This window comes from Plectropomus leopardus, chromosome 15 (assembly GCF_008729295.1).
Source record: "Plectropomus leopardus isolate mb chromosome 15, YSFRI_Pleo_2.0, whole genome shotgun sequence".
Taxonomy (NCBI): domain Eukaryota; kingdom Metazoa; phylum Chordata; class Actinopteri; order Perciformes; family Serranidae; genus Plectropomus; species Plectropomus leopardus.
In genome coordinates, this window is record NC_056477.1 from 18132970 (window position 1) to 18146965 (window position 13996).

The 13996-nt window shown below is 37.6% G+C and overlaps 1 protein-coding gene across 7 annotated transcripts in view; it reads left to right on the forward strand.

Moving 5' to 3' along the window:
* The window catches only part of adgrb3 (adhesion G protein-coupled receptor B3), a 137211-nt gene that overhangs the window by 85251 nt on the left and 37964 nt on the right, over positions 1–13996 (forward strand). For all 7 annotated transcript variants that reach the window (XM_042502380.1, XM_042502383.1, XM_042502385.1 and 4 more), the window contains exons 13-16: positions 6965–7111; positions 8136–8211; positions 12713–12815; positions 13281–13324. In XM_042502380.1, the coding sequence (XP_042358314.1) occupies positions 6965–7111; positions 8136–8211; positions 12713–12815; positions 13281–13324 (370 nt within the window). The remainder of the gene's footprint in view (positions 1–6964; positions 7112–8135; positions 8212–12712; positions 12816–13280; positions 13325–13996) is intronic.

Sequence of the window (13996 nt, forward strand, 5' to 3'; positions counted from 1 at the left end):
ATCAATAATGTTAATTAAAACTGAGCTTGTGGTCTTAATGTGCTAAATTCCTATGAAAAAACTTATAACTCAATCCAATATGATGAGCATGCAGTGTAGGAACCCCCACAAAAGGAGAGTGATGAAGAAAAAACACACATAGCTGTCATAAAATGTGCAATATTTTTACACTCTATTTATAACTTTGCAAAGCAAATCAGTTCTGAATAACATTAAAACAAGTGCAGAAGACATATGTCATTAACTGTTTTGTTTTCTAAATACATGCTTCAGTAGACATATACATTTTCTTTCCATTTGTAGTTTTCAGAGGTTTTCTGCAACATTTGAATAAACTATTTGTGTCATATTTGAGGATGAAGTAATGCTGTGTGATGTTGCACTGTACTGCAGTCCTTTGAGAAAGACATGATTAGCAGAGCGTACCCTAAAGCATGTTATGCATAAGTGCAGCAGCATTCAAAAAGATGGTTTGTCAGTTCCTTTCCAGATAAGCAGTCATGCAAAAAAATATTGTGGGAATGTTTGATAAAAGGCTATAAAATAGGAAGTGAAATTACAAGTTATTCTTTGCAGCTATAATGAGCTTGCAAACATGTTTTTTCTTTATGCACAACTGATTGTGGTCCAGATTAAAACTCCCCCTCTTTGAGAAAAAAAAGAAGAAAAGTGTTTGAGCAAAATTTTTCTTCCCTGATGTTCTCGTGGGCTCTTTTTGCTTCTGTTGCGCAGCCTCTTGGATGATCTGAGGTCTCTGTGGCATTTCATTTCTTACTCAGCCATAAATGGTGTCTTACTGGAATGGAATAATACAACTGCATTCTTGATTTATTCATGCAAGTGAATGTGAGCATGTACAGCTGTGCTGGTAGGCAATTCCTCTGTGTGAGGTGAGGTTTCTTCCTCATATTCTTTACAATAATGCTAACATTTGACCCATTTCCAGCAAACACTCACACTCACATTAGCTCTTTATGGTATATGATTTCCATAATGATTAATAGGTACCCCCAAGAAAATCATAACAAACATGGCACAATGAATGAACCCATCAAAATGCCATTATGAAACACCATGAGAGGCAAATTAAGTAATGGACACTGGAAATAAGGCATGACTGCATTTCATAATGCAAAGCATTAATGACTTCTTTCATAGAATATTTCTGTGCCCCTCTCCTATTTGAAACTTCTTCCAATTTGGCTTAATGGGAGTCGTCCAATCTCAATGGCATTGCCCCCTCTTTCTGCTCGAAAAAGCATTAACACATGACCCCTGCTTTATACATAATATGCAATCTATTCTGTGAAACCGACTATAAATTGACAGTTAAGTGTTTTATCCAGATTCATACAATTTCATTGAAAGCAGTGTGTATTGCATGGCTAAACTTGAATATGAAATACTTGACTCTTATTTTATTAATCAGCTGTATGACTGTGGAGCCTCCGCTCAAATCTGTGGGACTAGGGATTAAACCATGTCAGACATGATGCCACAGAAAATCTTTTGGCAAACACAAAGCGGTGATGCAGCTCAGCATTGTGCTTCAGTCAAAAAGAAAGCATTGACTGACATAATCAAGGCCCATTCTTAAAGGACTTTGCTCGAATTATTGCATTTTTAAAAAATTGTCTTTAAACCTCATATATTTTTATTGGTGGCTATATTCCAAGTCTACCATTATTTTTCATTTTTAATAATTAAGATCATACAGTCCATAAAAGTGATCAACAGGCCCATCTACATGAATGACTGTGCCTCCAAAACGGTCCAGTAACTGGGCACTACCCAAATATGCTCTACTTATATCAAATATATGTGCACCTTCTCCCTCTAGTTTAGGTCAGTATATTTTTCAGGTCATGTGGCCAGATGCCCTTAGTGTTTTTGGCTGTTTTTTCACATCGGTTGCTTAAAAAAAATGCATTGCAAAGATACTGGAATTCAAACAAAATACTTTCAAAATATCAACATTCATGAAACTGGAGCTAATGAGATTAGTGATCACAAGACAGCACTGTGAGTGACAGGAGGTGGGGCTACGTGAGTGCTGCTGCAGTGTGTGTGCGTGTGTGTCTGTGTGTCTGTGTGTGTATGTCAACTGGTGCTGTCGGAGAGAAGAGAGAGTACTGATAGTTTTGATAGTTTCAAGGATTCAGAATCAGTATATCAATATTCTTTGACAACACAAGTACGATATTAAATGACTCAGCATTCTCAAGAAACGAGGGTTTCATTATAAAACAGGCCACGTTTGACTAAACAATCAGTAAATACAATGCCTACTTTGGTTGTTTTAATAAGTAATAAGTAAGTAATAAGGAACACTTATCATTTTTTGTATTAAGAATATACATAATTATTGTTGGACTCCATGGGCCCTGCAAGCAGCTGGGCCCCAAAAAGCTTTTCACTTTTTCCCTTTCTTATGTGCAGGTCTGGTGATCATCGTGTTTTTCTGCTTACCTTCCTCAAAGTTACATATTGTTTTGTGGCACTGCATTTGAAGGGCATCAATTTCAAAAATGATTTGACTGAAATGAATAATCCCCCCTACACTGATTAACAGTAACAATGCCATTTTTACACAACAGACATGACGTTAATTGTGATAGATAACCTGCAAGTTTGTTTTTATGTCTACTGAAATATTGGTAAACATTGGCCTGCTCTAAAATGGAGGATTCCTGAGCAGAATTCTAAACAACTGTGTTTTTATACTTTCACTTACTATCACTTACAAAAATGCAGTATGCATTTGTTAATTTTAGTGAATGAACCAAACATAGAGAAACACCAGTATGTCTAATTGATTTATTTTCACACGCTCTGTTCTTGTCACAAATTACTCTGATTGCCTTAATTACTGAACTACTCTATAATCAATGGTAATTTTTTAAAACATATGACTTACTGTGGTGCTACTTGGTGTAACCTGCAGGCACTCGATCAAATAAAAAACACTGATATACAGTATTAGATTTGTTACAATAATTAGAGTTGACAATTTCAGACTTAGGTGTATGCGTCGTAGGTGGCAAAATAAGTGTGATTAAACCTGATCTACCTGATATGTTTTGCTCTCTAAGCAGTAGGGGAAAAATAGTATCATTTTTACTTTTTCTTCTGTCATTAAGCAGCTTTGCTTAATACAAGAACTTTTTGAAAGTTGTCTTTTTTACATCTTGTAGTTCTCCAGATGTGCCAGAACACTACCGTATTATATCATGCACCTTTTTAATGAGTTGCAGCTGTTTTGGATCGTCAGTCTCACTAATAAAACAGACAGCTCCTCCATTCTTTGAGACTAATTTAGTTGAAATACACAAGATGGACTGATTTCTTAAGGGAGGTTAGTGACAGATCTGTCAAAAAACACATTTTTCATCAAAATGAGTGAAAAATGCTAGACTGCAGCATTATAAGCATGATGGTCATGCAGGACTGAAAGAGTTTTGTTGCAAAGTCTTAGCACAGAGGCTAAGGGGCTATTTGGCTTGTGAGCAATTATTTGAGGATGTAGCAGTAATGAGCTGCCTCTGGCTAGAATCAACCAGGACCGTACCTCGCTGCTGGTGGAAAAATATAAAGGTCTTCTTGGGAGATTTTTAGTGCAAGAACTGATTGGAATGTCTCACCTGTTGGTTGAAAATGTCAAAAAAATAACAGCTTTTTTCTCCACCAGGTATAACAGTTGTTTGTATGTGCTTATTTGTGTGTCCATCTGTCTCCAGCTAATCTGACAAACTACAGGACCCATTGCCCTATTGGTTTGGGGGTTTTTGCACATTTATTACTGTATGCTAGTAGGTGAGGTGATACACAATTTTTAAAAAACCTACTTCATTGACTTTTATACTGTCATTAATTGCTGATTCCTCTTTAGAGTCTTTGACTCTGCAAGTGACAAAAATCATATAGCAAAAAGGCATTTCAGGTTAGGCTAAAAAAAAAACAACAAAACCCTTACCATTTGTACCACGCTGGACGTGCAGCCCTCCCACAGGCCCCCAGACACACCCGGCAGAGATCTGCACCCTATTGACTGCTTGTAGTTGTTATCAGTTTTGCCATTATGGTCCAAAAAATCAAACTTAAAAAACAGGGTATTAATATAAAATGTGCATGTTGTATTTGGAATATAAGTCAATCTCCCAAATCTCTATTTTGATAATACATGATTGGGATGTGGAACACAGTGTTTTCAAGATAATAACTTTTACCCCTGGACACGGCACAAGCTTTGATAGCCAGCTTCACAGTAATTTGAGCTCACAGTACAGTGCCTTGGTGACCACGTGGCCCTTTTGATTAAAGGAATGGAAAGTTTTGTGGATCCATTGGTGGAAGCCAAGTGGAGAGCATCTGGCTGAGTAAGATATTGCAGCATCATTTCGTCACTAATTTATGGCAGCCTCTTGACACCTAGATAAATACTGGCTGTCACCGGTGCATCGTCCTCTGTCCTCCTACTTTTAGTCAAATAACCTTGATTGCAAAAGGCTCTCCACTCCGGCAACTTATTCTCTCCCCGTACAAGCAAAGGACAAAGTGAAGCGTTGGACATGTTCGAGAGTTAAACGTTACTTTGAAGGTGAAATACATCATGCACTTTTGGCATTTTTGTTCTGGCTGTCTATTGTGAGGCTGAACTTCATGGTCGAGAGAATATGTTGACATTAATAGCGATTAATTGCAATTACACGCACACATGCAATGGCTGCAAATGCTCATTAATTTATTTTCTGTGCAAAATGTTTGTCTGACTTCGACAGTTTACATAATGCTGAACCGCTCATGAACGCATTCAGACGTAATGAGCAATGCTATAATTCCCTCTTATGAAAATGAGCCATACAGAATACTCTCAGTGCACTGAATCGCTGTTCAGAACCATCACAATTCTAAATGATCACTTTATTTGTGCTGTCTGGCCCCATCAGGCAAGTGCAAAGCCCCATTTACCTGCGGAATTACCCAGACCTCTGAAAGACAGTCATCCTAGCACCCCGTTGTGTCTCACAGTGTGCCCCGTGACTAAAACCACCAACACACACACTTAACACTGCTGCTCCCAACATCTGGTGCAGTGAGCAGGCCTCTTTGCGAACGGTGGGTCTCGTAGCGCTCTGTGATTTCGTGCCCGCTGCTGGATCATCCGAAACACACAGACACACCTTCTGTCACAGACTTCACTCAAACGTGGAGTCTTGCCAGGATTCAAATTGTATTATTGGCAGAGCACGAGGAACAATAGAGCTTTTGCATCAATGGTAGGATTAGCCTGAGATTCCCCTTGCTGAAGCACCACCTGACTGGGACTGGATGTGATACCAGGTACAGAACAGTACAGCTTTATCCTCCCCTTGTAATGCTGCGGCCTTTTCGGTTGATCCTGGGTATTTTACTTGTCACTGCCTTAGTGCATGGGCTGGCCTTTTGTGGCGACTCTGCAGGGAGCTGAGAAAAGGGAAGGGTGATTAAAGAGATTACCTGTCTACCAGTTGTCAGGTGCCAGTTGTGGCTTTGATTTTGCACTTTATGCTAAATGTGAACATAATTGCTTTAGAAGGGCAGTTAGGGATTTCTGTGACATAAAAAAACCCTGCATATTCACTTGCACAATTCAGTTTGACTTATGAAAATAAGTATTTCTGTGTTTTTCACACTGATTTTGAATTTACTCATGTAAATATATCTCTAACAGCATCAGAATACAAAAAAACTAGATGTCACTGTGTAGTCGTGTTAGTCAGAGTATTTAAAGATCTGCCTCTTAATTCAGGAGTGAAAAAATTCAGGTACAACTCTTTCAAATTTAGGTAAGGGGGTATTTTTTTATATATATATTAGGGTTACAGATTTTTCTTTTTTAAAGAGTAAAGCAGAGGTGTCACAATTTATGAAAGATAAAAAGGAAGTTTGAGCTCACTTGTTCTTATATTCACACCTATTAGGGCAATGTTACATCACCTTTATGACATAAAATCGTTTGTGCAACAAAGTGAAACTTTTCAGCAAAAACACAAAAAAAACCCCTCTCTACATACGATGAAATATATTTATAAATATTGTCAAAGATAAAAAAAAATCACTCACATGTTTAGCTCCTCAGCTCCTCCCATCAATACAGCAGGTTAAAGGAATAGTTGAGTGTTTGGGGGAATGTGTTTTTCAGCTTTCTTACTAAGACTAAATAAAGGGAAAAGCTAGGCCATCTTCGAGCAAGTGAGTGGTGTCAATTTTCACTTTACGCTTGCAGAGCGGATCGTTCACTCTTCCCCTGCTCAAAGCAACGTTTGCTTAAACACCAGACAAACGAATCATGAGTTGTGCATTTTTGTCTGCTTCCTTCCCATGCTTCTTGTCCTGAATGACCTCTGATAATACTTTGCGAACTCTGCTTTCGAGCTAATTTTTGACCAAAAACAGTGATAACAAAATAGTGACACAAGTGCATTCTGGGTCGGGCATGCTTTGAACACATGGTGTGAGCGATCCTGGTGCAAAATCAAAGTGGGAGCAGAAGGTGATGCTCCGATATCTTCTAAAAATCCGCTCTGTGCTCGATCCATAGTCCTGCTGGCTCTTTTGATAGTCATTGCTGCCAGGCAAGAAATAGTCCAGCACATAAACCACTAAAACTTGATGTTATATCTCGATTATTAGAGGAAGCATTTTTTACCTTTTAACAGAGCCCAGCTAGCTGTCTCTTTGTGTCTCCAGTCGTTATGCAAAGCTACGCTAACTACCTCCCACTGCATATTTACCATACAAACATGAAAGTTGTCTTAATTTTCTCATTTGATTCTCAACAAGAAAGTGATTTTTTAGTTCACATGTGACCTGTGTGTACCTGTGAATGGTAAATTCTACATGAGAAAGCTATAGACACATAAATACTCTAAAGTATATTGATCGTCACTATGTCTTGGTTGGTCTGTGTGTTTGAATTCTGCAGTGGCCAGCATCCAGAGACTTCCAGCAGTGTCTGTGATGACTGACATCAACTTCCCCATGAAGGGTCGTAAAGGCATGGTTGACTGGGCCAGGAACTCTGAAGATAAAGTGGTCATCCCAAAGGGCCTCTTTGTTTCCCAGTCAGCAGGTAGAGCACCGTATATATTTCACACTGAGCCATCCTACCTCTACACTAGCACATCTTTCTTTAGGACTCTCAAAGCCACACACACATAGTCTTCATGTACTGTACAAAAGTTTACTTCTACGTAAAACTTGCGCTAACATTTCTAGAATATTCAAAGAAAACTGTAGTAGAAATATAGGATTAATGCATAGTGAACAGACAATGATGGATTCAGTGGCAGCTGCTGAAAAAAACGGAAAATAAATATCTTAACATCTCAGCAAAAGCTGGATGATTTTAGTTGAATTGCTCTGTCTGAAAACTTACGAGACTCACACAGACACATTAGTCTTATGCAGAAAGTATTTTTTTAATATTTTATGTTACACAACCCCTTGTTTTTGGAAAGTGAAATAATGCTACTAGCCTTTAAACACGGCCAGTTTGCTGGCCTTTGCTTGTTTAGTCGCTGAGTTTCCCGTCCACTCAGCATTTTCAGCCTCCTTTCAAACACTGCCAGTCGCCACTGTATATCGCAATCCAGAGCCAGACAATTTGGTTAATTGGTGTAATCAGTCTTATCTGGAATATATCAAAGATAACAAAACAAGGGATTGATTAGGAATGTGTGCCATGTGCCTGATCCCAGCCACTCTCATTTGGACAGTGGAAGAAGCTGATTCTATAGGAGACTTTAGCACTTCTCTTGCTGGAGTCAACAAAACTGCAATAAAAGTTGTGATTTTTTTTTTTTTTAAGTGTTGTTGGCAGAAACAGCTTTGGCATTTAAAACAAGCATGTTTATTGAAGCCAAGTGTTGCTCCCAATTAAAAATGTCCCTGAATTGTGATAATTCATCATGTACTGGAAGGCAAAGCCTACAATATTAAATATATACAGTATGGGCATTTTGAATATTTACTTTTTAAGTAATCGAACAACAATGTTCATATGTATAGTCACTTTGGATGACACTATAGAAAAGAAGCTTATCAGCATAAAAACCTGACAATAGTTTTAATTTGTTGTTGATTTTCTCCTTTAGACATGGAAGGATCACCTGTCTTCATTTTGGGAACAGTTCTCTACAAGACTCTCGGACTCATGCTACCTTCACCAAAGTAAGGGCCATATATCTCCTTGTCTGTTTTTTTTTCTGGTCTGCCGGCGGAGGAAATATGAGACAGATTTAATCCTTTGGAAGCTGCAGAGGTGTCCATTTTTATTCAGAGTAGTAGATCAAGTCTTTAACCCAGACTGTGTCTGTCTCCAGTGTCCCTGAAACGTTCCACTTTAAAGATGTGAAATTCAGAGTTTCAACAGGAGAAAGAGAAAACAACTGCTTTTGCTGTACATGTTAAAACTTATCTATACTCCCTTTATGATGAGATAAGATCAGATCAGATCAGACCAGACCAGATCAGATCAGATCAGATCAGATCAGATCAGATCAGATCAAATCAGATCTTTATTGTCATTTTTAAAAGAAACAAAAGCAGCAGCACAAGAAAAACTAAAACAATACAAATAAATGCAGGGCTCCCACCGATCCTTAAGAAGTCTTAAAAGGCATTGAATTCCTTAATCTAAAAATATGACCTTAACTGGTATTAAACTGATTTAAATTACTTTTCCAAAGGTCCAAAAAATGCTCAGACATGGAAATTAAGATTTTATACATTGTTTTTTTTTTTTTTTTTTTTTATGGATGTTGCATTGTATAGTCTCAAAATAACTGGTAACATAAATATTTTGTTAAATAATTGAATATATTACTATTCTTAAAGTTGTCATGATGGGAATCCAAATAGTGTAATCTCACATACAGATTGAGAAACACAGAATCTCCCAGAAAACCGTCCAGAAATGCCAGATATTTTCCCGCATCTTTTGGTGAACTAAATAAATACTTTTGTGATTATATAATATGTTCACTGTCTCCCATGTGTTCCAATCTAAAAGTTTTTTTTCAACATTTGATGTAGATAATCTAACTTTTTCTTTTCACAAGTCACGTTTTATGTAACAATAAACATTTGGGCAAAATAAAATTGTCCCCCTTCAAGTTTAGTTATTAGAAAAAAGGCCTTAAACTCAATTCCAAATGGCAATAAAAAAAAAGTCTTAAAAAGTCTTACATCTACCTTGCCTTTAGTTGTAGGAACCCTGAAATAAACAGTTCAAATAAATAATGTACAAAAATATATAACTTCAGTTTCTTAAACGTCACTGCCCATATATACTTCCATGGGTCTTTATAGTTGGCACAGATACAACAGATAGCACTACAAGTGGAGGAGGTCGTAGTAATGTACCGTTTAACAGAGGCAGCGTTGTAGACGGCAATGGTCTGTGAGGTCATTAAATACATGTGGACGCAGAATCCTTTTCACTACACTATCAACTTGTTCTGTTCCACCTTTTTTTTAAATGTCTTTGTTGTCTCCTACGGTCGTATCTCGCTTGAACTACATTACACTTACCCTTATGATCTCTGGTGGTACTGCTCTGTTTCATACCATTATGTATCTGTAAGCTTTCACAAAACATGCACAAATATAGGGTTAAAATGAACACAGACTAAAGGTAAAAGGCTCACTTTGTTTCTGTATTTGTATCTAACATTAATACTCATAAATGAGCCTTTACTTTAGTTAAAGTTGATGTATTTTATAGGTAATCTATGAAGAATATCCCCTAAAAAAAAAAACCCCAAACTATTTCTAGACTGTAGAGATGCACAATATTGGATTTTTTGGCAATATCCAACATGCAAATATATAACAACTCATATCTGTGATAACTGATACTGATATTGATATATATCCACATTTTTCCTACCTCCAGTGATCATCAAATCTCTTCTGTAGTGGAATTAACATCATATTGCACATACTCTTGTTGTGATCGAGACAGCAGATGGAGACATGAAATACAATGTTTTTTTTCAGTGTATGTAATATTAATTCATTGTGCAAAATAAGAAAAATACTTGATGTTTTGTACATGTTCATTTTGTCAGTCAAAAAAAGATATCAGTTTGTCATATTGGTAGAACTCAGCATTTTGGCAGATTTCGACATTTCATTTTAAAGCCAATATATCGATAAAGTGCTGATATTATTGTGCATCCTCAAAAGACTCATACAAATCCCTTTCAGTCATCACTTATTACCCACTTGAAATGTGTGATGGTTTATTTATCTGCAGAGAGCCTGGCCTCCGTCTGTATTTTATTTTTTCCTCTTATTTTGCTTTGTTTCTTGGCTGAGCAAACAAGTGAGGTAGGGACTATACACAGCACACATCCAAGCGGAAGCTACAAAAATTGTGTATGTAGCTTCCAATAACACAAATATAGAGAGACGAAATGCCTGTCTAGGGTTGGCTTTCATGTTCGCTGGCGATACTTCTTTTACAATCAGTAATGACATTTCCTCTATAGTTTACCTTTAAGAAAACTTATCAGTCATTATTCCAATTTTGCTGTGTACGAACGAACATCAGATTTCTGCATGTGTAAAATGTATTAGTGTGTTTGTGTTGACTCTAATTTAGTAAATGAAACATATTTACTGTAGCATGGAAAATGTGGTTAATTAAGGATGACATTAGTGGCTGGAGAAACAGCGGGATGTCCCAAACAAACACCTGGTGTCAGACCCCAGTCAACAAGTCCCTGGCACTAACGTCCCAAGGACAGAACGGTCATTCCAGGACCGGCCAGGCCAGCTGTCACAGGTGGAGCAGCAGCCCTCTGTGCACATGTGGAGAGGAGCTTATAATGTGATGCTGACGCTCGCCCTCTCCAGACTTACAGGAGGAGAGGCAGATCAAGTGGCAACTGTTCGACTTAAGGATCACCCATTTACCAAATTTTAAACTTGTGAAGTTTCAAGGAAGAAAATCTTTTTTTTTTTGCCTAAAGTATCTCAGTGCACTTTGAGTGGAGCACCAAAGAACTCCACTGATTTTCATTTAAAAATAAGTCCAGAAAACTGACTTGTACTGTATACTTTTCTTTTTTTTTAATCAGGTATTTTCAGCTGAAGTGGTGCTGGTAGGACTGGGGACTACTGCAGTCTCACCTCTGCTTTCCTTTGTGAAGTTGACAGTTTTCTTCCTAGTGAGAAGATTTATCCTCTAATAAGAAAAAATATTCCGTCAACTGTACAATAGCTGGAGATGGTTTTTGAAACAGGACTATAATGGCAGATTTTTAAAAGCATATGATACAAAGACACATCTCATTTGGTTCAGGCGTTCCTTTGATTTGCACTTTCTGTTTTCTGGTCTGCGCAGATGTTTTGAAACCATTACTGGCAAACATCCTCTATGGCTGTTTTGACGTCTAATGGGCAGCTTTTTAAATCCTCCTGTCCTTGATATTTGGGTTGGTATTCAATATGAGCTGCACAAAGAAAATACCTTGGTCTAATACTCAAACGGTTTAAAAATGAATTCAAAAAACTTGCACTCTAAATTTTAGACTGTTAGATTACAGGGGAACTTTATATTCAAACTATGCACACAAATCTTCTCAGAGACCCCAAATCAGGTTTGGTACTAGTCGTCTTTATAGATCCAACCTAAGTCTCACTGACTCAGCACTTAAACCTAATCTTGAAGCGTTAATGCTTCTTCACATAAAAGTACACCTCAGGTGTTTGAAGTAAAAATCAGGGTTAAGGCTTTGAACACTGGAAATGTTGCTCATCCTTTATTTCTATAAGCTATGTGTGACATTTATAAGGATATACAGTATGCTAACACAGTTAATCTTCAAGCATGAGCTCAACTTTACCACATTGTGTTAGAAAAGGGAGCATTTGACCCTCAATGACGATTAAAAGAACAGTGTGTAAGACTTAGGGGGATTTAATGGCATCTAGTGGTTTTAGGAGGATTACAGATAGCAACAAGCTGAAACTTCTCCCGGTTAAAATTTCTCCAGAGTTCATTTCTCACAACCTTTTTACTGCAGTGGTCTCTTGCTCTTCAAAATAAATGGACCAGGGGATTTAAACAGGTAAAAACACTGAATAAAGCAGCTCATGCTACAAATCAGTGTTTCTCCTATGCTGTTAGGCAAGGTTTTTTTTTTTACCAGGAGCCAAATAATCCATAGACATCTCCTCCTCTCCAAAATAAACAGACCCTGTGACTTTTAAAAGCTGAATAAATTAAAAAAAAACATGTTATTGTCTCTCATATAGCAACAGAAAATTGCCTTTGGTTAGGGGCTCAAACATCATGAAAAATATAGCATTCACACCCATGGGACTCAAATAAAATCACAATTTCTGTTAACTACTGGGCGAAAAAAGCAAAAATGCAAATGGCCCGATCTAGAGCCAGTGTTTGGTTTGTCCATTCAGGGCCACTGTAGAAACATGGTGGTCACCATCTACACCTACTTAGATATAAATGGCTCATTCTAAGGTAACTAAAACACAACTAGGTGGTTATACACCAATAAACAATACAATAGAAAACATACTGAATATTCCATATTCCGTTTTTGCCAATATACTCCCCTGCATGCTACACACTGGACCTTTTAGTGATAGGAACATCTAAGAATTCATCCATTCATTTTAATTTGTTTTTTGTTTGACACAGGAACCACACAGTTGTGAACTCCAAGGTCATCGCTGTGACTGTGAGACCTGAGCCCAAGGCAACCGAGTCCCACCTGGAGATTGAACTGGCTCACCTGGCAAATGTAAGCACCACAGTCACTTATAGTATTTTAAAAGATAAAAGATTCATGTTTTATAAACTCTAGAAAGAGATTTTTTTTTGTCTGTTGACTTGACAGTGCTACAATGACCACAGCACATATAACCTCCCATCAGCCAGAACACAATGGCGGTTAATTGGCTCGATAATTAATTTGCAAGCGCCCAGTGTCGGGAGAGCGCACTGCAGTCAGATAATTACATGGACAATCCCTTTTATGATCCCAGCCCTTTTTATTCATCTTGGAGATAAAGGGCATGGAAGTCTGAACGTGTCAGCAAGTGTGTGTGTGTCTGATAGTGCACTCCGTAATCCACTTTATGTGATCCGTGAAGATCTACATTGAAGGACAAATATGCACTTGATTTATGATGATGGGGATGATAATGATGATCAGTTATCATCATAATTTACCTGATAAACATTTTGTCCTTTTCTTGCCTTCCAGGGAACAATGAACCCTTACTGCGCACTGTGGGACAGCACCATCATGTAAGTGGGCATGCTCATTCACTTTTCTAACTTTTTCTGATGTTGGTGTATTACTTTTATGTTATGCCTCTGAAATTGGGTTAGTGTGCGTCTTGCCTTCGTCTCCAAAGTCAGGAACACATTTGTCTTGTGCACTTTTTTGCAAAGAAGCTGGAGAGACGGAGAAAATAAACAAAAGAAAATTGAACATTAAACCCTTTTACGGGTCGGACAAAATAATGGGAATGCCTTATGAGATTATACAGCTCTCCACAAAAGCCCAACTATAGATGAAACCGTCGTGAAGCATACTGTATGATGTCTTTGCTTAGACTCTAACACATCTTAAATTAAAGAATTACTTCTCCTTCCGAATGACCATTTGTATATCACTTACTCACCACAGTGCATAGATAACTTTCACTTTTAGTTAAATTACTTGTTGGCAAAGGCTGTCTGTTTGAAAAGTACTGATCATACAAGTAGACAAATGAGACTTAGAGTATACTTCAGGTGCTGTGCGAGAGTTTTTAAACAAATGTTTTGATATAGTTTTTTACTTTTACTCCAATCCGTCAAGCTTCATTTTTGGATTCTTTGTTCACTGTGGAAGCATGCGAGAAAAATAGGATAATAAAACAGAAAACAAGTTTTCCTTCTGAATGCACCATAACACAGGGTGAGTAATTGAAA